The following is a 25,436-nucleotide window of genomic DNA, read 5'->3' on the forward strand; positions in this document are numbered from 1 at the left end:
TCATTTCCAATTTTGTGCACTGCCCTTTGGTCTCACCACAGCCCCCAGGGTGTTCACCAAGTGTTTGGCAGTAGTGACTGCTCACCTGAGGAGTCTCGGATTCCAAGTGTTTCCCTATCTGGACGACTGGCTCCTGACTGCCACCACCAGGCATCTACTACTAGAGAACCTACAAGCCACCATCTCCTGGGTGCTTCCCTGGGAATTACATTCAACTGGTCAAAGTCTGTCTTGCTGCCTTCTCAGCGCATAAGATTCATAGGAGCAGAGATAGACTCAAAATTAATGCGAATCTTCCTTCCTACCGAAAGGATACAAACATTACAAGATCAAGTCCGAGCCCTGCTTCTAAGATCAAAAGCCCCAGCCAGGATGGTCCTGCAACTTTTAGGTTCAATGTCTGCCATGGTTCTCCTAGTTCCTCTGGCAAGATTGCACATGAGGATTCTTCAGTGGCTGTTATCGACACAATGGTCTTTTCAGGATCTCCCCCTCAATCATCACATACTGATTACAGAAACGTGCAAACGGGACCTCCGCTGGTGGCTTCTGCCATCCAATCTGAATCAGGGAAGACCTTTTGTTATACCCCCTCCGGTGGCCACCTTGACAACGGATGCCTCCCAAACGGGTGGGGGGGGCATTGTCTGGGCAGGTCAGTTCAGGGTTCTTGGCTTCCAAACGAAACATTTCTCCATATCAATGTGTTGGAAATGAGGGCTGTACTTCTGTCCCTACAAGCCCTCCACAAGTTTCTCCCTCAAGGCATTATCGCCATCCACACAGACAACATGTCGGTGGTCTGGTATCTAAACAAACAAGGAGGGACCAGATCTTACCCCTTTGCAGAGAGGCCATGAGGGTGTGGGAATGGGCAGTGGCTACCAAGCGCTTCCTGGTAGCGACCCACATTCCAGGAAAATCCAATGTATTGGCAGACAGACTGAGCAGGACTATTCTCTCTCCTCACGAGTGGTCTCTGAACGAGACAGTAGCAGCTCAGATTTTCAAAAGATGGGGATTCCGTGCTGCGACCTGTTTGCAACACCACAAAACATGAAGTGCAAAGGTTCTTTTCCTTGACCCAGCGTCAAGGGAGGCAGCTACGGATGCTCTAGTCCAACCTTGGCCAACAGGACTGCTTTATGCTTTCCTCCGATTCCACTCCTCCCCAAAGTCATCCAGAAAGCTTCCCAATTGGGGTCCACAATGATTCTAATTGCTCCGTACTGGCCTCGTCAGGTATGGTTCCCTACCTACAGAAATATACTCTGGACGGTCCTTGGTTCTTGGATCTAACTCCGGACCTTCTGGTTCATCAGTCGGGACAACAGCACCAGTCCCTTCACACCTTGAAATTAACAGCTTGGCTCCTCCACTTCCGACTTTAGTCAGAAATCACACCTTGGACCCGGAAGTTATTCACATTTTATCTTCAGCCCACAAACCCACCACTAAGAAATTGTATCACAGTAAGTGGAAGAGGTTTGCTATCTGGGCTCAACTCAGAGGCTTAGACCCTATTACTGCCCCGATACCAGAGGTCTTGAAATTTTTAACATCCTTGTTTAATCAAGGATCTTCAGTCTCTACTATTAAAGTCCAACTAGCAGCTATCTCCAAATTTCACGAATCCATAGACCCACCGTTGATGAGCAGCAGATTATGTAAAACTTTCATGAAAGGTGCTGTGCTTTTAAGACCCCCAGTTTTTCATCCTGCGCCTCCGTGGGATCTTGATTTGGTACTTCGTGCCTTAACATCTTCCCCTTTGAACCAGCTGCTACATGTGAGTTGAAATATCTGTCTTGGAAAACTGCCTTCTTAATTGCAATTACCTCTGCAAGAAGAGTTTCAGAACTTCAAGCCCTATCTATCAAACCACCGTACTTGATTTTTCACAAGGATAGAGTATCACTTAGACCTAACCCATCTTTTGTCCCAAAAGTTTGCTCTAATCTCTGTCTCCAACAATCTTTAGAGCTACCAGTTTTCTTTCCAAAATTTTCAAACAAAGCGGAATATACCTTCCATCGTTGGATGTTCACAGGCAATTACGCTTCTATCTAGATAGGACTCAGCAAATTCGGAAAACAGATCAATTGTTTGTGTCCTTTTCAGATAATAAACTGGGTCAAACCATCACTAAAGCTACTATTGCCAAATGGATCAGAGATTGCATAACTCAAGCTTATTCCTCTTCAAATAAGCAACTTACAACATCTGTCAAAGCTCACTCTACTAGAGCTATGGCTACCTCTATTGCATTCCATTCCAAGCTCGCTATTTCTGAAATTTGTGCTGCGGCTACTTGGTCCAACCCGCACACTTTCATTTCCCACTATAAATTGGATGTGGCATCTAAAGGACGAGCATCATTTGGTTCCACGGTACTCAGGAGTGTTTTCCAGTGAGCCACCCAGGATTTAGGTGCTAGGACGCTGTCCCATCAGTCAGAATGTAGGCGAGATAGGATCACATAACATCTTTTAGTTATGTACTCACCATAACTTCAGATGTTTGGGATCCAGCTCGCTTACATTCCTAATACCCACCCTCCTTCCCCCTGCCTTGGAGATCAGAAGAGATTGAACGGTTTGGGTTCTACTGTTTTTTATCTTGTATCATCTGTCAATGTTATATAAGCAGTGCATGCGTGTGTGCATGTATGCGGACAAACTAGATCTGGGGGACTGGTAGTGGTGCATCCTGGGATATAGTAAGCTCAGCCAATAAGAGACTTCGCTCTTTGGCATAAGCGTGCAGTCGAGCCGAGGATCGGCTCCGAACCCATCAGTCAGAATGTAGGCGAGATGGATCCCAAACATCTGAAGTTATGGTGAGTACATAACTAAAAGTTTTAGATGCTCTGAGATTATAGCATTAATAAATGCTGCACCATAATCATTTAATTTAAGTTGATCAGTGGAAAAAAATCGAAAAGCTGTCTCAACCATGTATTAAACATGTGAACTTTGCTGAATATGCAGTCTTGGGGATGGAATGATCTCACAAAGAACTCAGTTAACTGGTGTTTTTATCTGTCTCTTTAGGAACTGATAAAGTAATATTTTTCATATGATTGTGATGTACAGTTTAAATCATTTATGCTAACACATAACTGTAGTGGTCTTCCAAGTACCCGACCCCCTACACCACCACCACCAAACACTGATTTACATTTTTTAAAGTGAAATTTCATTTTTATGAGTTAAACTTTCTGTGAATCATACTTGGAATTCAGTCTAATTTCCAGTCATTACTATTATTCTGTTATAATTTCTTGGTGCAACTATGTGTAAGCAAAATTAAAATGGACTTGAGTACAGAACATTGAATAAATCAGATTTGCAGATTTACAACTAGTATACACAAAACAAAATGCATATTACAATGACTAGTCTAAGTACATTTTCCTAGTTAAAACCCTGGAATTTTACAGCCATTATTTCTAGGAATAATGGAAAACCAGTGTTCTTATGTATTTATCAGCTGATAGTCATTTGAAAAGTTACATATATTGTGTGTGTGTGTGTGTGTGTGTGGGTGTGTGCGCGTGTGTGAGTGTGTGCGTGTGTGTGTGTGTGAGTGTGTATTGCTGGGTTTACCCACGGTTAATATGATTTTATCATAAGGTGAAACCTGAGTGATAAAACCAATCTTGTTTAAACCCAGCATTATCCACACACAGGAGTGGAGTTTTGCTATAATTCGTCATTTTTTTATAAAGGAAATCCTTTGCTTTTTAAATAATGGCATTGTATACCAGGACTTCAGACTTCTTCCACTTTTTCTTCTGTGTAGTGAATGTGTGAGTTATATACTGAACATACGCAGGGCATGCACTTGCTGACACTTAAACAGTACTCTGAATTGCAAGTTTTATTTGTTTTTTTTCTGTTTGTATTCTTGCTTTTCATTCAGCAATAAAAACAGTATTTGTATGCATAGACTGCATGGAAATTAGCTTAGATATCGGCAACAGATCACAGTTTTCTTTATTTGTAAACAGAGGCTGTGTGATGCACACAAAATAAAACCAATGTAAAAGCATCAAGAGAAAAAATATATAAATAAATATTTATATCCAGGCAGTACAACTGAACATCCCAGCATCTCGCATATAAATTCAAGTGGTTTCACAACACAGAACGTTACTATTCCTAAACGCACATACATTTAAATAACTACATAAGAGATATTGCCCACAGCTACCTCTCGGAGAACAATACTGAACTCATCGAAGCTCTAAGGGAATTTCATTAATAACACCACCTTTCTAACTTTCCATTACTGAAAGAACTTTTATTAAACATGCACTGGACTGCTGGAATAATATCCCATATAATCTCAGACAAACTGACAATGCATTTCATTTCAGGCAGAAACTAAGATTGCATGCTCAAGGAAAATGCATGCATTTCTTGTACAGGTCCTAGCAAAATAACAAATGTGATTGTGCTTCAGGTTTGTGTGGCACCTGCAGCCATGAGTGATTGTTAATCCTGCTAAGACTCTTCTTTGTTGCACACTACAGCTACCATCGTCTGCTTATTCAGAACTTTTTGGCAAAAATGTAATTTGCATGTAAAAAAAAAAGAAATGCCCATAGTGCCCTTTGTCTTACTCCACCGTATGTATACAGCTAAAATATTTGAAATGCATGCTAGATAAATGATGCATTTTGTTGCAAATTCAGCTTGAAATTTTGCTATGATAGTTTGCTGTTGCAAATTCAACTTATATTCTTTATGATTGTTTTATTGTCTCCTCCTTCTTAGCCCATTTCATGATTGAAAAGGGTCAGTTAACCAGTTAAATGTAATTAATTAATATTTGATTTTGGTATATTATTTGGTCATTTTAATTAGATGTGCCTTTTTTAACTAAAGTGTTTTATTGAATTTTATGTTCAGTTGTTATAAATTAAATATTGGTTTGATGATGAGATTCTACCTTTTTTTTAACAAAACATATCTTTGCCTATGTCACAACAGTAATTTGATAATCATACATTTATATAAATGAAACCATATTGACATATTTTCTGTTGCAAACATTATACATCACATATAATCTCCTGAACAGTCATTGTCAGTCAAACATTACATAGCTTATCCAATTCCTGCCTTCCTATATAAACCTTATTCCTCCTCAAAAACATTATTCTGCATGTATTGTTCCCACAATTCCCATGTTTTCTATGTAATTTGCTCCCACCCTTTTCCAAAGATCCCACTTTCAGTCCTTTTAGCTGTGTTACTATATTCACTATTTCTAGTATGGTTGGCTTAGACTTTGATTTCCATTTACTACTAATTTTTTTTTTTGATAGCCACCAGAATTACACTCAGCAAGGCAGTTCAGATCCTGTATAACAGCTCATTTTCTTAGTTGCATCAATTTGCTCACACAGTATTTCTGATAGAATAGTTTGCAGGGAATTTTAAAGATTGGCAACTCATTACACTCCTAAAAATATGTTCCCATTCATCTCTTTCTTCCCCGTCGCACCTCCAACATTTGCAATCTACTTGAGGAAAATGTATTCAAAGTCAGCTTGAGTATAAAAATACATATGCAAACACTTCCAAGCAAAACTCCTAAATCTTCTAGACTTTGTATATTTAGGAGCCATGCATATACCACCACATTGTTTCTTTGTGAATTGCTTATCCAGTCTGTCTTCCCAATCCTTGAAAACCTCCTCTGATTGATTCTTATAATCTTCATACAATATTTTATATACCCTACTAATTATCCATTTTTAATGTCCACTTCTGTTCTAGATTCAACTAAAAACTCTACCAGTGCTGGTCTTTCTTAGGATCCCCCATTCCTTTCTCTTTGCCTATATTCTGATATCAGTCCTTGAGAGGGAAGGAAGTCTGTAGCCTGTAGTCTAAGTTTATTATTGGCCCCTTCCCAGTGGTTAGGTTACCAATCCCTCTCAAATTTTTGCTCCCAAAACCTTTGTTCCTTTGACAGTTTTCTCCAGTGAATTCCAGCCCCTCTTGCCTATTCCTGTACCAATAGTTGCAGTCATTCCTATCAACAGAATCACTGTTGAGATTCTACATTTGTATTGAAAACTGCAGTAAAGTTTTAGTAACAAAAGGTCTTCTCAGGAAGGAGCTTTTATTTTCTGTATAGAACATATACCAGCAAATAATCATTTCTTTATATGTGGTTTTAAGTATCTGTTTACTCTCCTTAGCATAAGATGCTCTTATTAGCAGCCCCTGTTCAGTCAAACCCTAAAATACCTAGGAGACAAGCAGTGTGCAAGTGCTTTCATCCTCCACTCCTTACAACTACTGCCCTATTATATACACAGTCCAGTCACAAAAGAACTCAAAATGAGTGCACTCTGGATTAAACAAAGTAAAGTATTGCTTTTAGGTCTTCAATCACACTGTTTGGAAACATTGTGCTAACTTCAAAGATCTATGTAGGCTTCTATTAGTATGCACCTATCTCCTAAAACAAATACTTGGTCTACCAGGCATGATTTTATTGTCTTTGCACCTTTACAGATAATGTAACAGGACTGTGTTTATGAAAATAAAAAAAAAATGTAATCCTCTGAGTGCTGGGCAGATAACTGCCTGCCGAATGTAACTTTTATTAGGCAGCTTCCTAATGTAACTGGTGATTGCTGTTCCTCAGTCTTATTTTTGTTGTGTTTTTGATCTATATTTAAATCGTCTGATATTACTAATTTATTCTGAAACATATATTCTGTAGGACTATTATATGCACATACAACAGCACATACTTTAAACTTTGTTTCCTGCTGTGTACTTAGCTTGAGACTTAGATGGATTTTCATGGATCACAGGTCACTTACGTTGTAAACAAACAGTAAAGGGCTTGCTTGTGGAAGAAGAGTAGCGACAGATTGTTGATTAAAGGAATCTTCATGAATCACTGCTGTACTGGGGGTATTCAGATTTTAGAGGGTCCTCTGATGAGCCATAAGCTGGCCTTTGGAGAGGATGTAGTGCATCAGAGTTGCCATTCTTGTTTACTGAGAGTAATTGAGAGTATTGAGAGTAGTAATGGATGAGAATCTACTCTTTGTCTGCAACACAGTGTTACAGCAGAGTTACTGTACAATGGCAGAATAGCTGCTGTGAGCTTTGCACACCAATGTCCTTGCACTCTCAGTTTTACAGACATGTTAGCTATAAGGAGGAGATCTAGCTCCATGTACTGAGAAGTCTAGCCCTTCCTGAATGCAGGTCAACAGTAGGTTGTGATGACAAATTAGGCAATGCAAATGTAATCCTGTTCCTATCCCCTTTCAGGGCAAATCAAACCAAGTAGTATGGTATATTGTCTTAGAAATGTCTCCTAAATGTATTCTGTCCGCAACCTTGCAAGACAACTGCATCACAACAGGTATTGTACAAGTTGGCAGCAGTTCAGCAAGGCAGATCAGCAGTCAGGTGTACTACTGGGTATATTGTCTCCTTGTTGCATACATACAACAGATCAGCATGGCAAATCAGATTCTACAGGTGTAGCCCTTGGTATATCCCCCCGTAATATAGGCTGACACCGGAACAGAGTAGCAGATCAAGCTGTACAGGTGTAGTCCCATTCACTTTCCCTTTCTATTATAAGTATACAGCTGGTCGGTCCAGCATCCAGCAGGTGCAGTACTGGTCCTGGGCAGGTCTCTTTCTGCAGACATGCCCACAGCAGATCAACACTGCAGACTAAGCAATGCAGTTGTTGCTCTGGGTATATCGCCATCCAGATAAAGGCCTATGTGCAACAGTTCATCAATCAAGCCAACCAGTGCAGAATTAGCTCTGTGCATATTCCCTCCCTGATACAGGCCTACAACAGGTAAACATGATAAACCAAGCAGGATATGTGTAGTCCTGGCATATAGGTGTATTACCTTCCTAATACAGCCCTACAACAAATGCCAAATCATGCAGTGTAACTGTAGTCGTAGGCATATCACTTTTGTAGTATAGGCCACCATCAGATAATATAGCAAACCAAACAGTGCAGCTGATGTAGGAGTGGATGGCAAGTTTCTGTGGGTTGTCAAGGCAGTGAGTGCTTGCAGTGCTGTAATGATAGCGAGCCTTGTGTGAATTGTCCCTCTAGCATACTGACATCTCTGTTTTTATCTTCTAGTAACCCAGTAATGAATTGCAAAAAGATAAGAGTAGATACATGCAGCTGATTCCGGCTTCACTTTCATAGGACCCCCCCCCAGGGTGTGCTGATTTAGTGGGATATTGGCCAAAGAGAAGGCAGGACATTTGTTCTGCTTCAGCTTTGGTTAAAATACAGCTTTTGATGCTTATTTTCTGAAATAATTAGTTTTCCAAACTTTGCTTTACCTCTTGTTTATTGACTGAAATATTATGAAGCATGCTTGGTAGTGCAAAATAAATAGTGTAGTAGGTGATGGACAAACTTTTATAAAATTTTATCAAGGAATACTGAAACAAAAAAGTAGTGCTGCATGTAAATACTGTGAAGTAACAAACAGTTCATGAAATCAGAGTGTTTTCTTTCCTCTTTCCTAACCATTGGTGTATCATTCTTTCCAAATGTTAGGATCACCAATTCTCCCATTGCTGATTTGTGTATAGTATGGGCAAAATCTGAGGATGGGAAGGTAAGGGGATTTATTGTGGAGAGAGGAGCCAAAGGTCTCTCCACACCCAGAATAGAGGGAAAGTTTTCTCTACGAGCTTCTGCCACAGGCATGATCATTCTAGATGATGTGGAAATTCCAGAAGAGAATCTTCTTCCAAACATAACAGGTCTTGCTGTAAGTTTTATTTTTGTTTTCCTAATTTGCATTTAACGTCTCTTTTTTCTGTTCCGTTATTTGATGTCATTGATGCTATAACGTATCACATTGGTGATTGTGTTCCATAGTACTAATTAATGTCTGTACTGTCATGATTATTTGCATGCTGTTTTGTATTCAGCATACTAACGAGGTTGATAGAAAAGCGCCTTCTTGAAAATTTGTGCAATGTTATTCTCTTTCCAGACACCGAGTAACCAAAACAGAAATTCTTTATTATCCAGTGTCAGTGGGTTTAATTTTATCATTCACTTTTATACTAAAAGACAGAGTGAACTACTGATTTAATTTTAATAATGGAATGCTTTTCAAGAGGCAGCTGGTGGAGCGAGCAGTTTTCTGCCCTGTTGTGAGAATATTGTAGGTTGAAATCTGCCTAGACCTAGGTCACTATTGTTTATGTCATGTTTTTTGTCTTAAGTGGTAAAACCATGAGTACCATGAAATCTCCTCATGAACTTTCCTGTTACACAGTTATTTAAATGGTGTCCGTTGAGGTAGCCCAGAGGAACGTTTGCAGTGTTACCCTAGACTACAGGCATAACCAGATTTAACATATAGGTTATCTGACGGTTAAAGGATTTAGGTCTAATCAATCAAGTTATCTCACGTTACATATATGTTACTCTATGGCATAAGGGAAAGCTTAAGCCTGATGTTTGAACCATTTGCTGTGTATCTGACTTGAAGTATTTAAAGTCTTGCATTGCTGTTCTGAATTTGACATACATGAATACTGTAGACTTTTGCTTTGCTGTGATACATTTTCAAATTGAGTATTGTTGAATATTATGAATAATGCAATGATAAAGTAAGACTTTCATTTTTTTTGTCTGTTGAGACAATTTATGAACTACTATGGAAATGTACAAACTGATCATTTGTCCTATTTGCTTGCTTGTTCTTAAGGCAAGCATATTATTTAAGTAGCACTGCATTTTTGAAAGATAGATAAGGTATATTTAGTAGAAGCTGTGACTTCAGATACACAGTTTGTCTGGATACAAAACCAGGCACTGGAATTTAAGCTTGGTTTACTTAGCTATGCAGTTTAATTTTGTGCACCTAAAATTATTTTTTTACATGGTCTCAGTGCTTGGTGTTGATACTAAAATATCATTAGGTTTGCATAGATAAATATCTATAATTGACAGTGTATATAAAATGCTAAATACAGTATGATGAAATTGTATTTTATCTGTAAAATTTCATTTCAGAATGAGCAAAGCATCCTAAATGTAAATATAATAAGCTTTTTAATGAGCCCTCCAGGTCTTGGTTTTATTTACACAGCCTATACCTGAAATGGGTATTTGAACCTTTTTACTCTCTAGGGCACTTAGCTATAAACCATGTCCAAATGCCATTTTGTAGTTTCCTGCTGTCCAACTCAACAGTTAGCCAGGCTACTCCCACCTTGATTGATATCCCTAACCAGATGTAAGAGCCAGTAAAAAATCATAGTACAAATAGCTGGACACCGAGATGAGGTGAGGCATCCTGCTATGGCATCATCCTGTGTCTTTAAGGCTAAAAAGGATTTTATACTTACATGTACATTCACTCTCTTTTTATTGACACACACACACACACACACACACACACACACACACACACACACACACACACACACACACGCGCACACATAAGCACATACAATTACATGCACACATAAGCACACACAAGACATCACAGTAAATTTGGTCAGTTTCTCTTTGCCCGTTAAATTTTCTTCAGTGATAGCTTCACAGAACTTTGATCGACAGTTATTTCCTGCTTACTGCACAGCGCAGTAATGTTGTATGCAAGAGACTACTGTGTGTTGTTTGGGAGATTTTTTCCTAGTGTTTTACTGCACTGGAGTTAATACATGTAAGTAAAGGGGGTGCAGTGGACAAAGCTCTCACATAGTGTACACCAGAGGATCTGCCTCCTTACAGAAATGCTGGGAAGGTGTAATTATAGAAAGTTGTGTTGCTGTACACTGAATCGTGTGCATTTTTATTCCTTGTTTGCCCACTGACTAGTTGCCATGTCCTAGTGCCCCTCTATAGTCTCTGCTTCCTACAACATGTGGCCATCATCCACACCCTGGAGCAGAGCCACACCCCCATTTATAGATATCTGGTACTCCATCTACCATTGGTGAAGGATAAAAAGGAGATCATGGTTTCTTGGTGTAGTGATCACAAGGGAAGCTCGTCTTTGGGACTTCGCGGGATTTTACATAAACATTCAATCTGAGTCGCACAGTAATGTATGCCTTGTAGTGGTCGAACTGAGGTACTTTTTGATGTGCTACTATCTGTAATCAAGAATATACTGTCTTCTGGCAGCAGTGGTAGTGACAGTGAATTTGATAGTGATACCCAAAGTACGCCCGAAGATAGCCTTTATCAAGGGGATGAACAGAAGGTTCAAACATTGCCGGTTCAGAAGGACAGTGATATAGTAGGTGTTCTGAAGAAGTCCAGGAAGGACGAAAGAGCTTGACTGTGGTTGCATTTTTGGAGGAAATACTGTGTTAGTATCGTTTTATCTTATGGAGTGCCTTTTACATCAAGACTTTGATTAAATTTTGGTTATTCTACCTTTGATGTGATTCTTGGCTCCCAGCTATTCAGAGTGTTTGTTTGGTTCTTGGTGTAGTACTCCTTAAAAGGAAATCCTGTCTTCCTGGTGCATTGCTATTAAAAAGGAGATAATTGTGTCCTGGCACAGTGCTGTCAAGGTTAAAAGAAGGGATTTTGATGCTTGGCCCTATTGCTTCCTTGAAGTCAAGAGAGTCAGGTCTTCAATGCAACCATTTCATGCTTCCTTCTTGTGCAGTCCTGGAATAACTGCATCCATTCTTGCATATTACTGAGCTTTGATTGCCATCCATGTGGCCTCACATAAATATAGTTTGTTAGAATAAATCCTACATAAATTTAGTATTCTCTTTGCATTGACCTAGAGATGCTATATTAAAGTACGCCTATAGCTTCATTTTGTAGTATACATTTTTACAGGCAGTTTTTAGTAACTGCACTTTGAATAGAAAGGAATGTTTCAATGAATGACCTCAGGTAGAAGTAGGATGATATGTGCTAATTAAATATGTGGAACATTTTGTTGTGTGTCAAAGACCTTGCAGAGATGCAAAGACAGATAGATCGGAGACATGCACCTGTAATAATATCTTATTTAGACAGTACAAGGCTTGGGAACCAAGGTTAAGGAGGCTTGAAAAGATGGGTAGGAAATTTACAATATTTTTAGTATTAAGAGAGATGCTTTCAAGAAAGTAGTCAGTTCAGATTCTCAGAAGTGGAGTTCAGAAGTCAGTTCAAATGTTCAGAAGACATTTTAGATGTCCAGAGTTTTTTTTTCAAAACTTTTTACTGAATATTTTCTCACATAAAATACAAGTAGAGAGATAAACAAGATGTAATTGTGCTACAGTTGAATGTTACAGAATGTTTAACACGAGGAAGTTATTCACTTTACTAAATAACATTCAAAATAGCTAGGAATACAGCATTGGATAAACACAAGGAAATGTTTATGTTCGTCATGGTAATACTGTTTTAACATTTTACTTGTACATTATAGTGACATATGAGAGCAAATTTATAAGTATAATGCCAACCTACACAAAGAAATCAGTCTACTCTACTAAACCTTATATATATATATTTATAAAAAATTGTCGCCTTAGATAATGCTGTTACTACTCCCATCTAAGAGATGTGTTTACTTTATTTGTTTTATTAGCATTTGTCTTGCAATTTATGATAATATTATATATGATTATATATGATAATATATCATTTAACTTTATGATAATATATCAATTAATGTTTTGCAGTAATTCTGATAATATGTTTGGTTCTTCTGGCTTTTTGTATAAAGTTTCTTAGCCAATATATGTTTTTTCGCCATGCTTTTGTATTCTGACCAGGTTAGTCTTGATCTGTCTATCCAGTTCTTTGCTATGTACGATTTTAATAGGGTGCATAGTGTTATTATTATGTGGTTCAAGAAATTATTATTCTTGCTTTTGAATTTATGCAGTATTGATGTCTCCCATGACAAAGTGAATTTTGAATAGCCTGATTTCTCTAAGAGTAATCTCGGTGAGCACCAGAGTTTATAAACTGTTTTGTGGCTCCAGAAGATGTGGAGGATATCTGTCTCTTTATTAGGACAGAAGGGACAGTAAGGTGACTTAGATGGATTGAATTTGTTTTGGTGTACAGGTGTGTGGTATGCATTATTAAAAATCATGATCTGGGTGTATATTAATTTTTTATATGGCGTCAGTTTCATAGTATTTCTAATAGCTGATTCCTTCTGATTGTCTGTTATGGTATTACCTTTTCCTTCCCAAAACTTTGAGAAAAGTATTGTATTTTGATATTTAAATTTTGCTATTAATTTATATGTATTTGAGGGCATTTTCTTTTTATTTAAGAACAATTTTTGAATTTGTTGTGCTAATTTGACATATTGCTCAATTACATTGATATCTTTGGTTATTATACTAAGTATAGGATTTGTTTAATAATCACTTTATAATTATTGTTTGCTCTAAGTAGGTTTATTATATTTTCCATTGAGAGGTTTTGTATTTGGTAGAAGTCCCATACTATATATTTTTATTAATGGGTATTTATCTAGGTTTACCATGGAGTTTACTAATTTTATATCTGGGTTGTTATGTACTGGTTGTAGCAGAGTCATCATGTCTTTAAGATTTATTAATATCAGTAATTTCTTGAAAGGTTCACAGTTATTAATTAAGATTGGGTGAATTTTTGTTGTCTTAAGGATATCTTGATTTAAGAAGGGAATCACTTTTAGGTTAACTTTAGATGTAATATTTTGGTGAAATAATTTAAGACATAGTGGATACTGTTTGTTGCCTATTGAGTCATGGTTTGCTATTTGCATGATGCGACTAGCATGAATAATTTTGTAGTACAGTTGAAAATCAGGAAGGCTGAGACCTCCTTTTTCTTTAGCTAGTATTAGTTTATTATAGCTAATTCTTGTACTTTTTGGGTACCATATGAATTTTGTTAGTCGAACTTTCATTTTGTTGAAGAAGGTAGCCGGAATTTTCATGAAGGTAGCATTTAAATGGTATAAAATCTTAGGCAGTATATTCATTTTGACTATTGAAGCTTTTGATAAGGTAGATAGTTTAAGCTTTTCCCATTTGTTAATGTTACTTATTATATTGGACCAGGTTTTAACTATATTGTTATTGAACATATCTGATTGTGTATGGTTAAAGATTATACCTAAATATTTCAGTGTATATTGCACTTTAACATTTGTCTCCGGAAAATAAAATTCTTTTTGTCCCAGGGGTTTAATTGGGTATATAATTGACTTCTTAGGATTATTTTCATAGTTAGATACTAGGGAAAACTTTTCTATGGATGATAGGATTTTATTTAAGTCACAACTGGGATATTGAAAGTAGATATTGAGATCGTCTGCAAAGGCTGTGTATTTTGTTTGGGTTTTAGATATCAAAATAAGGTGATGATATGTTCTCTTGAGTGATTTGTAGTAAGAATACTTCTATATAGAAATTAAACAGGATTGGTGAGAGTGGGTATCCTTGTGTGGTGCCATTAAGAATTTGTATTGGGTTAGATGTTTTCTTATTAATATACAGAGTTGTAGTTGATTTACTATGTAACGTTTTGATAATTTCTGTGTATTCTTTAGGGAATCCAAATTGAGAGAGTACAAAGAAGAGGAATCTTTGATTGACTCTGTCAAAGGCTTTTGTTGCATCAACTGATAAAGCATATTTAGGGGATTTATCCTTGGAATACAAGTAGGATAGGGCATCAACGGTTAATGTGTTGGCCTATACTTGTCTCTGACTCATAAAGCCTAGTTGTTCAGGTGCAATTAAAGCTGGGGCTACTTTTTGCATTCTGTGTGCTAAAATTGTTGAAAATATCTTTAAATCTATATTTATCAAAGCTATAGATCTGTAGTTGTTCGGATTTGTGTAGTCTGTATTTGGTTTTAGTATAAGTATGGTTTTGGAATTATTCAAATAAAGGTCTGATATCCCAACTTCAATTATATAATTATATAGCTTTAAAAGTACTGGGGTTAATTGTTGCTTAAAATGTTTATAGAATTCTGTCACATATCCATCAGGACCAGAAGCGTTCCCAGATTTTAACTTCTCAATCGCTTTATTTATTTCCTCTTCTGTCAATGGACGTTTAAGACTATTATATTGTCAGTTGTCATTGATCTGAGGGAAGTCTAAGTTATCCACAAAGATTTGGAAAAGGTGATCATTAATATGATATTGTGGGCCATATTTGGATTGAAATATTTCTTCAAAAACACATATTATTTCATTATCTGAGTTATGAATTTTGTCTTTATATTTTATTTCTTGTATTTTACATGCAGGGTTCTTTACATTGATAAGTCTCGCTAGCATTTTGGAAGGGGTCTGAGCCCATTCCGCATATTTATATAGCATCCTTAGTTCTGTAAATGTATATTGTTGCGTTAGAGACGTCCAGAGTTTTGAGTTGCAGAAACTACTGAAAACAGTGCAGTTTGTCTTAGTTTTGCCATTACAGAGGAAAGACTTCTGAGTTCAGAGTTACAAAAGTACAGTCTGATTTAGTCTTAAGAGCTACAGAACTCTGAGTGTTCAGTTTGCAGTCTTCAGCCACAAAGGTTCAGTCTGGTTTCAGTTCATAAGCACTGTCATTTGAGATAGTTTCAGTAATATAAGACTTGGATTACTTAACAGTTCCAGTTGTATAACTATATCTACTTCCACTGTATACTGCTGATTTCATTGCTACATAATAAACTGCATTTTTTACACTTTCAGTGAATTGATTTGTATTCTGAAAGGTACAAGAAGATTTAGCACTTGTTCACAACAGCTTCAGGCATTCAGTTACAGATGTCTGGTTCATTTCTAGCAGACAGACAGCAGCTAATTAGGTGGATGATCTGGCCTCTACTCACTCTATCCCCTCATGAAATATTCTTTTTAATTATTATGAGTTTTAGCTAAAAGTGGTCCAGTAGTATCACTTCACTTAACACTTATCTGCAGCCTACTTCATTGTATGGCACAACGGGATAAAGTCCTGACCGTTCGCCACATGACCCATAATAGATTAGTGATTCAGGTGCTGATGTTAACAGCTGGCTTGGAGGATAGGCTGATGCTGGCTGTAGATGTACCATCATGATGGGAGGGGCAGTCTGACTCTGTATACCTGACAACCAATGGCGGCATGAGAATCTGCATGTAGCAGTAAGAGCCAGTGGCATGCACATCCTCCAAGCTGTGCAGTTGCACAGTATCTTTATTGTTATAAATGCAGGGCAGCATTGTATAAGTCATTAGGATGGCACTATGGCATTTGTAGGCATCAGACTGCAGTGGGCAACAGGACTTGGAGTTAAGTGTAAATATGATAGCTGTCTGTGTGTTGACCTTCTGTGGGTGACTGGGCCTCTTGAGGAACAGATGGTCTGGCAGTCACAGGAGGGCTGATGGTTGGCAAGGCAGTGAGGACGAAAAGTGATAGAAAAACAATTTACTTACCTGGTTGTGAAAGTAATAAATAACAAAATTAAAAATTATGTCTCTGAACTTGGATAGCTGGTACCACAGATAAAAATTCTACTGTTGTACTATTGGGTTGGCTCCAGAGTATTTTGACTTTACCACATTACCAGAAGCAAGCAGTTATGTCAGTTCATTGTATAATTTAGGTCCACTTATTCTCAATCAGTCACTGAATCTTGTTGACTAGTTTTGCTCATTATAGATACTCCCACTTTCTTGTAGCAGTCCAGGATCAGCTAAAATAAGTACCAGAAAGATGTTTGTGTAACTCTCTTGTTTTCTGAAAACAAATTTAGATAGCGCAGCATCGCACAGGAGCAAAAAGCATTACTACATGTAATGGGACCATACTGTGTGGTGAGTTTGTTACCTATAAACTGCATTACACAACATGACAACAGGTACAAAACTCATAATTGCACAGTATTTGTATTCTGACTAGATTGGATACTACCACGGGTAACAGCTGTGATTATTTCCTTACTGAGTAAATAATTAGGCACACATAGGCAGATGAAACAAGATGATATTTTGAAGACTGCTGCAGAAATATACATGGTTTCCTGTAGAATTCAACAGCCTGCCAAAGTAAAGGCTGAAAAAGATCAAAAGACCTACTGTAATTGTTTGTTCAAACCCAGAGGTCACAAACGAGTCTGGATGCCATTTTATGTATCTGCCTGGAGTTTTGGAGGTGCTTCCTTTTAAATCTCTTAAAGGTAAGGAAAAGGAGATGGCACAGTAGGTTTTCTTCAGCTGACCTTCTCTTTAATGGTAGTGAGTGTCATGGGTGGGTTCTTGCAGTTAGGCATAATCACCAGAATTCTCTTGTTGAAGATGGCTGAGTAAATTCCACACATTGTCAGTATAGTATGTTAAGATGATTAGATGCAGGTGGTATCTGGGTTATCTTACAGATTGGCTAAATGTGTTTTGCAGGCATGAAAAAAAAAAAAAAAAAAAATATATATATATATATATATATATATATATATCTTGGGCCGCCAATATTAGCCTTTTGTCTTTTGGTTTAAATTCACCTCTCCTTAACCATTCCTGAGTTCAATCCTGATCAACACGAGGTTGTACCAGAAAGTTTCTATACTTGCAACTATATTTATCCATTTTCCACATTTCCTGCCCTCTCCTCTGATCCTTTACCTTATATTCTTTCTTTTGTATTTTGGCGCATTCAGTTGCTTCCTGATTTTTATCTACTTCTGGTTTGATTTCCATTCCTGTTTGACACCGATATGCCTCTGCTAAATTAAGCAGGGAAGTAATCTTAGTCTTATTCTCCTCATGTTTTAAAATTTTCACTATGTTGGGTCTTGTGAGGTCATCAGATATGTATGCAGTCCTATGATTGCAGATCTATACATGTAAGGTGATTTGTCATAGTGGTACATTGCTCTGACTCTACTGCACAGGGTCCTAGGTTCATGACTTGGCAGTGATCACTTTCCTAGTACCTACCTATAAAACCTGTATTGGATGGGAGATAGGAAAATCACCCCGGGGATCACATCAGTAGCCCTGCTAGACAGGGGTCCTGGAAAGTAAATATTTGTGGGAAGCAATAGCCAGGGAATCATTATGGCTAGGCTTGTATAGGCCCTAGGGACGATAGCCTAGTACCTACCTATGAACCTAATCAATTTCGAAAAGGCCCATACTCCTTCAGAATGGGGAATATATATAGTTTTGATATATACTGATTTTTATAAATCATTTAATGAGCATGAAGCATTTTCTTGTTTTCCTGGCCAATCGATCCAGCACATTTTGGGGCAAGTCAGTCACTCCAAATCTGTAAAATAGGACAAGAAGAGCAAATTGGTTTATAGCCTGGACTTTGTTCCTTGACATCAGAGATGTTTTCAGTATTGATTTTAGTCTTCTAAAACATTCTTTACTAAGTTATATTTGCTTTTATTGTTGATACGTCATCAGTTTCCAAATATTTATACACTCCCTCTTACTCAAGTTCTTTTATTAAACATTCCTGACCCAGGTTGAATTTTTCTTGGTTCTGCACCTTTCCTGCTTTAAAGGTTGCTTTTGCACATTTATCAAGACCAAATAACATTATTATATCATTTGAAAAAGTTTTGACCACTTACACTTATGCTTTCTGATCCTCTTCTTATGAACTATACAGTTTTAAGTCATCCACAAAAAGAAGTCAAGAAGTCTTTACAGTTAGTTGTTTCCTGGGAGCCAAATTGTAGCCATGACCTAATCTGTTAAGTAGACAACTTAATGGGTTAAGGACATGACAAAAGAGCAGCAGAGACAAAGAGTAACCCTGGAACAACCCCCTTTCAGTTTTTATCCCCGGGATAATAATTTGTCCTTTATCATGGCTTAACTGCAAAGTGGTTTTTCGGCTGTTTCATGGTCACTGTGTAGGGTGTACCATATACATTTTAAGCACTCTTTTATGCATGAATGTGGAGTACTGTCAAATGCTTTTTTGTAGTCTATCCATGCCATACTTAGATTTTCCCCTTTTTACAGTTCCCCATTATACTTAGATTATTCCTCTTTTCACAGTTCTCCATTATGACTTCAACAACAAATGATCCTTTGTTTCATATGGCTTTCTTTTGTTACCATTTCGTTCTATTGCCATGATTGAGTTTTCTTCTTAATGACTATAAACTCTATCGGCATCAATTCCAGTTTATGATTTATATGTCATCAAAAGGCAAGTTATTGGTCATTAGTTTTCAGGATAGTTTGCAGGTGCACTCATAAGTAGGAGTATTGTTTTTCCTGTTGTTAACTAAGTTGGTGTTTGTTCGGGGTGCACATATAAATAGTTCTTAGTCTTGGCTAAATCTTCATGTAAAGATGTTAACACTTTTAGGCAGAGGTTAGTTACTGCATCTGAGCCTGGGGTTTTCCATTTAGGAGCTTTTCTTAACTTTGTTTCAGTCTCTCTGGCTTTTCCTTCATCCCATTTCATATCCTGCATATTGGAACTTTTTATTCTTTCTTTTACTTCTTCTATCCGTTCAGCATCTTTTTTATGTTCCACTGGATCTTCATAGATGTTTCTCCAAAATGTATCCATTTCTTCTTTTTTGGTGGTGTTTCAGTTCCTTTTGCCTTGTTTCCCGATTCTCTATAAAATATTTTTGGGTTGGCAATAAATTGTTCATTTTGTACTTTTCTTTATATTTATCTACATCTCTACTAAGCTCTTCTGCCTGTGCTGATATTTTAAGTTTATTATTTGCAATACTGCACAATAGATCCTGCTCTCTTCTGATACTGTGCATTGTTTTAATCCCATCTGTCTTTCTGAGTATTTTTGTTGATCTGTACTCTCTTCTATACCCTTCTAACAGTGACACTTCTTGTCTTAATTGCTTTATAATTTTCTCTATTCGATATTTCCATGATGGCATTTGATTTCTCCCTTTCCTTTCCCTTACTGTCCTGTGCTTTTGTGGTAAAATTTTATCTGTTGTTAATTTAGCTGCACAGTAATATATCCTATTTACATCTGTTATATCACTTGAATTTCTATGAACAGTCCTAATTACTGTGTTCATAGGTAGGTACTAGGCTATCTACCCAAGGGCCTAAGTAAGCCTAGCCAACAAGGTTCCCTGGCTTACGCCACTCAAGAAAGTTATTTTCCTGTGCCACTGTCGAGCAAAGCCACAGAAGTGATCCCCGGGGTGTATTTCTTATTTCCCATCCACTCGTCAAGATTTTTCTTGAAGAGTGCTAATGAGGAACTTTGCTTGACATAGATGGGTAGTTTGTTCCAGAGTATGGGAAGTCTCTGGGACAGGAATCTATCCCCACCAGCATGTCCTTTTTATTGTGGTGACAAGGTTTAGGTCCCTAGAGCGTGTAGCTCAGAAGGATTGGGATTTCTTTAGGTGTAGCATGTCCAACAGCTCTGGGTTTGACATAGCTTTATATGTTAGGCAGAGATCACCTCGGAGTAGGCGATATGCTACGAAGTAAAGCTGGAGTTTTTTTAGATGGTTTGTGTAGGGCATCTGTTTGAGGCCAGTAATCCTCTTTGTGAGGTACTTCCATGACCTTTCCAGCTGCTACAGATGTCTTGTGAGGTACATTCCAAAAGGGGCGTTGTACTCTATAATGGGTCTAATGAGTGTTAAGTAGAAGGGAACATTGACCTCTTTTTTCCTGAATGAGAACCCTTTTGTGATGAGGTGTGTCATGTAGAAGGACTTCCTGACTGCTGTGGCGATGTGATTATCAAAGGAGAGACTACTGTCCACCTGGGTCCCAAGGTCTCTTATCACACATTCGGTGTTAAGTAGACTGCTGTCTATGTGGTAGTTCATGGGTACAGACATTTTACCAAAGGGGTGATAATGCACTTTTTGACATTGAGCCTGAGGCCATGGCTCTGACACCAGGCATCTGTCTCAGTGAGGCCCTTCTGTAGGATGTCCACATCATTTGGGGACTCTACTATGGCTCCTAGTTTGCAGTCATTTGTGAACTTCGTTAGCCAGAGGCCTTCTGTGTTAGCCTGTACTTCAGAGAACTATATACCAAACAGGACAGGTCCCAGGACTGAACCCTGTGGTACTCCACTTGTCACTGGTTTGAAGTCAGATTAGGAGTCTGCAACTTTTACAGTGAGGGTTCTGTCAGTGAACCAGATGGCAACCCATCTTGTGACGTAGGGATTTAGTTTAGTGAGTTTAGCTAAAATTCCAAAAAGAGGGGTGGTGTCGAAAGCCTTGGCGAGGTCAAGATAGGCTGTGAAAACCACCTTACCCTCATCTACGGCTTTGGTGACTGCCTCAAAGTAGTCGATCAGGTTCAGGAGGCATGGTCTGCCTTTCACAAACCCGAACTGGAAGGGGTCCAGAGTTTGGAGGTTACCAATGTCTTTGTTTATGAGTTCCATGATGATACGTTCCATGGCCTTGCAGACCAGGCTGGTCAGGCTAATAGGGTGATAGTTCCCAGGATCAGTGGTGGCTCCCCCTTTGTGGAGTGGGATAACTGTTGCTGTGTGCATATAGGGGGCACAAAGCCTGATGTGAGGCTATGATTGAACATGGTGCTTAGTTGGGGAGCCAGTTCGTTCTGAAGTTTGTATAAAACGCAGCCTGGAATGTTGTCTGGTCCAATGTATGCTGTGTTTTTGGCTTTAGAGAGTGCAGCTTTTACCTTCTTAGTTGTGATTACAGGGACTCTGCATTCTTCCTGTATAGATATGGACCTCATTTTGTCAAACATTTTGTTTTTTATTGACTTTCTGTAGTCTGTTTCTTTCATTGGTAAATATATGTCTGCCCATCTCTATTAAATCAAGCACCTCTTCTCTTAATGATCATTTTCTACCAAACTGAGGGCACATTCTTTGTTCTCCATTTCCTGCGGGCATCTGCAGAAAGTTCCAGAGCATCTTCCTGTGCCACATTCTCTTCATTTTCATCCAGTGTCATTGGTTGCTTTTTCATATGGGAACTCATTGGCCTATCACTACACAACATTGACTGCATCAGAGTTGCCAGTGTTTCCTGTTCCTTCCCTTGCTGTACAACTCCAACTGTACTTTATCCTGGTTTTCTGTGGAAGGCTCCAGAGTATCCTCATATGGCAACTGATAAGATGTTTGCCGCTCCACTGGTCATAGCTCTCAACCTTCCATCTCCAAAATGAGGAACATTCGCTTTCATAATGTGGAACAAATGGGCAAAATGTGGAACACATACTAATGGCTTACTAACAACTTCAACTAGAAAGGTCATAGGATGGTTAAAATATGCTGGTTTTGCTTAAAAAGAAGATCCTTTAATGAATTAATATGATTAATTTCTATTTACCATGGATTTCACTTAAAAAAATTCCTAACACTGAATGTGTGACAGGCTCTTTCAATGTGGAACTTTGAGGAACTAGGAGGAACATCAACTTTTTAACACCCCAAATGAGGTACGTTCGTCATAATGAGGTACACTTGAGAGGTATGCCACTGGTTTCTCCTTAATTTGGGGATCCATAGCTCTGTCCTGCTTTGATGTCATCAGAGTTAGGTTTTCTACACTAAATCCTTCACTTCACAGGTAATTCATAACCTTAGTTTCTATTTCTTTAACTTCTCAGTTACTAATCCTCTTTTCTTCTTTGTTTTCTTATTTTTTGTATTGTCAAATTGTCCATATCCGGATGCCTTTGCCTGTATTTCTCTTCAAATATTTTTGGTGCTGCTCATTTTGTATTGATTATTTTGCTTTCTCCTTTGCATGAATATTGCACCATGGTAAATTTCTTTGTATTTCCCATGTCCATATTTCCTCTTCAGATGTCTCCTGCTTCTCCTTATTTGGTGGACTTGTTGTTCCATCATGCTGTGATATAACTTGTGTTAGACTTTCTGCACTAAATCCTTCACTTCACAGGCATTCCATAACTTCAGCGTCTGTTTTTTAACTTCTACTTTACTAATCCTCTGTCTGTTCTGCGTTCCCTCTTTATGATCTAATTTTTTGTGTTGTGAAGTTTTCCATATCAGGATGCCTTTGCCTGTATTTCTTGTCAAATATTTCTGGGACTTCTTTTTTATACTGATTAATTTGGCTTGCTCCTTTGCATAAATATTGCACCATATCAGATCTGTCTTTCTTTCCCATGTCCATATTTTTTTTTATATCTTTCAAAAATCTCTCGATTTTGTTCTTTATATTTTCACACTTCCTCGGTTGCTTCTTTTTCCAAACGGCCCAAGGTTTCGTGGTCTGTATAATGTTTTTCATAAATCTGTTGTATTAATGAACACAAATTTTTATTTGAAGCTTCTGACAGTTTTTCTTGTGCAAGTATTTTTCTTTCCTCTAATTTATTTTTGTATATCTTCTGTCTTGAAATTCTGGGCTTCTTGCATAATTGTAATAATACATAATTTTTCTTATTCTCAGTAGTCTACTCTATCATCTTTATGTCTGTTTTTTTTGGCCTATCAGTTTTTGTGATCTATATAGACTACTACTTTCTTCTAAAACAGGAGGGCCATCTTCTAGGTCCACCAGTTAACATCTGATGATACTGTATGTACAATCACTCCCAGCGCTATATATAACAAGCCTTTCTAGTAACAGCAACCACAAAAAGGTACTTGCCCAACAGATTTCATCAAAATCTTGGTCCCAAGTTATGGTTTTTAGGGGTCCTGTGCATTTAAATAAACTTTTAGATTAATGTGGTAAAGGATTTTTTTTTTAATGTGTAGTGTCATATTGGTTCTATGCATCTGGAGCAGTATTTTGTAAGAGTCACTCATTTCGTATAGTGCAGTAGGATCACATCTCACAGTAGATTTTTCAGTTTCTTAACGTTCAGTGCACAGACATATTTCTTCAAGGTGCCCTGTTTGCGTCTTTTCCTTTTCCTTTTTTTTTTTTTGGGTACTTTCTGCTGTGTACTAATAAAGTATAGCAGCATATTTACATCAGTAATCAGTAAGATATTAAATTAAGTTTAAACCTGTGTATACACATATCTATTTTTCATAGCACATTTCTGCACTCTGTCACACCTGTTGAGAAAACAGTTTTGTTAAATGAAAGCCTTTTTTTATAAACATGCATTTTATACCTTATTTCTTAGGTGGCCTGTGGGAAAAAAGCTGTAGCAATATTATTTTCATGTTGCATATGAGTGTGATGTGATGGGTGATTTGCAGCCTGCTGGGACCATTTGGCCTTGGCGTTTGTCTGTCAAGGAGGCAGACATTGTCAGTGTCACTTGCTGGCAAAGTACCAAAATCTGAATCAGAGTCATAAAACCTTTCTTTACTTCCACCATTGTGCCAGTTTTAAAAATTAACACAACAGTGTGTTTTTTATCTGTTGCAGCTTACATTTGCCCCTTAATTTTATTTGGGTGGGAGTGCTCCAGATTGCGTGTGGTACCACATTTGTTTTTGTTGCTCATTTTCACCAGTGCTTTATAGAGCTTTATGATAAGAATGGTAGCACTCTACTATTTGTGATAGTGTAGAGAATATACAAAATATAGTATTTTGTAATAGCAGTATTTCTCTAAAACTGTGAATGTCAGAAAGCATGTACCCGTTGCAAAGGTGTGTGCCTTTTTCATGTATAAGACACCACCATTTGTTTGCCTGTGAATCCCACAGCTTGTATAATAGTCATGCAGATATGGTGGGCCAATATTTATAACTGCTTGTTATCTGCCATGTTTTTAAAGGGGTCCACTTCTTAATTTCAAAAGTCCACAATCGTGACTTTCAAAATATTGAACCCAGAATGTCGAGATTGTGGAATCTCGAAATTAAGAAGGGAAAAAAAACATGTTTTTGCAGGGGGGCAAACCCCCCTGCTCCCCCACGTGGCCCTGCAACTGAAATATACTAACTCTGAGATCGAGCTACATTTTTTTTGATTTTCCAAATGGTATGATAATGCATTTCTTCCATTTAGCTTCAGGCCATGGCTCTGACAACAATCATCTGTCTGAATTAGACCCTCCTGAAGGATATCTACATCATTGGGGGGGTTCATTGATTGCCCTCAGCTTGCAGTCATCAGCAAACTTTGTCATCCAGAGGTCTTCCAAATTGGCCATGGCATCCAAAAAGTATATTATGAACAAGAGTAATCCCAGTACTAAGCCCTGCATCACAACACTCATAACTGGCCTCTTGCTGGATCTGGATTTACCCACTTTAATCATGTGTGTCCTGTGAGCCAGTTGGCTATCCATCTGGTCATGTAGAGATTTATGCCCAGTTTTGTGATTTTACTTATAATACTGGAGTGGGGAATTGTGTCAAACATCTTGGCCATGTCAAGGTAGGTGGTATATACTGTTTTGCCCTTATCCATGGCCTTAGTGACTTTCTCAAAGAAGTCCTGCAGATTCACTAGACATGACCTGCCCATGACAAAGCCAAACTGGATAGGGTCCAGTGTTTTGGAGGTTTCCTGTGTCATTATT

At 37.9% G+C, this 25,436-nt stretch overlaps 1 protein-coding gene across 4 annotated transcripts in view; it reads left to right on the forward strand.

Annotated features, from left to right (window-relative positions):
- Nucleotides 1-25,436, forward strand: part of GCDH (glutaryl-CoA dehydrogenase) — a 455,659-nt gene that overhangs the window by 204,090 nt on the left and 226,133 nt on the right. For all 4 annotated transcript variants that reach the window (XM_044084655.1, XM_044084654.1, XM_044084653.1 and 1 more), the window contains exon 7: nucleotides 8,587-8,803. In XM_044084655.1, coding sequence (XP_043940590.1) covers nucleotides 8,587-8,803 — 217 coding nt within the window. The remainder of the gene's footprint in view (nucleotides 1-8,586; nucleotides 8,804-25,436) is intronic.

The sequence above is a fragment of the Protopterus annectens genome, chromosome 9.part0, assembly GCF_019279795.1.
Source record: "Protopterus annectens isolate FY-2018-M chromosome 9.part0, PAN1.0, whole genome shotgun sequence".
Taxonomy (NCBI): Eukaryota; Metazoa; Chordata; order Ceratodontiformes; family Protopteridae; genus Protopterus; species Protopterus annectens.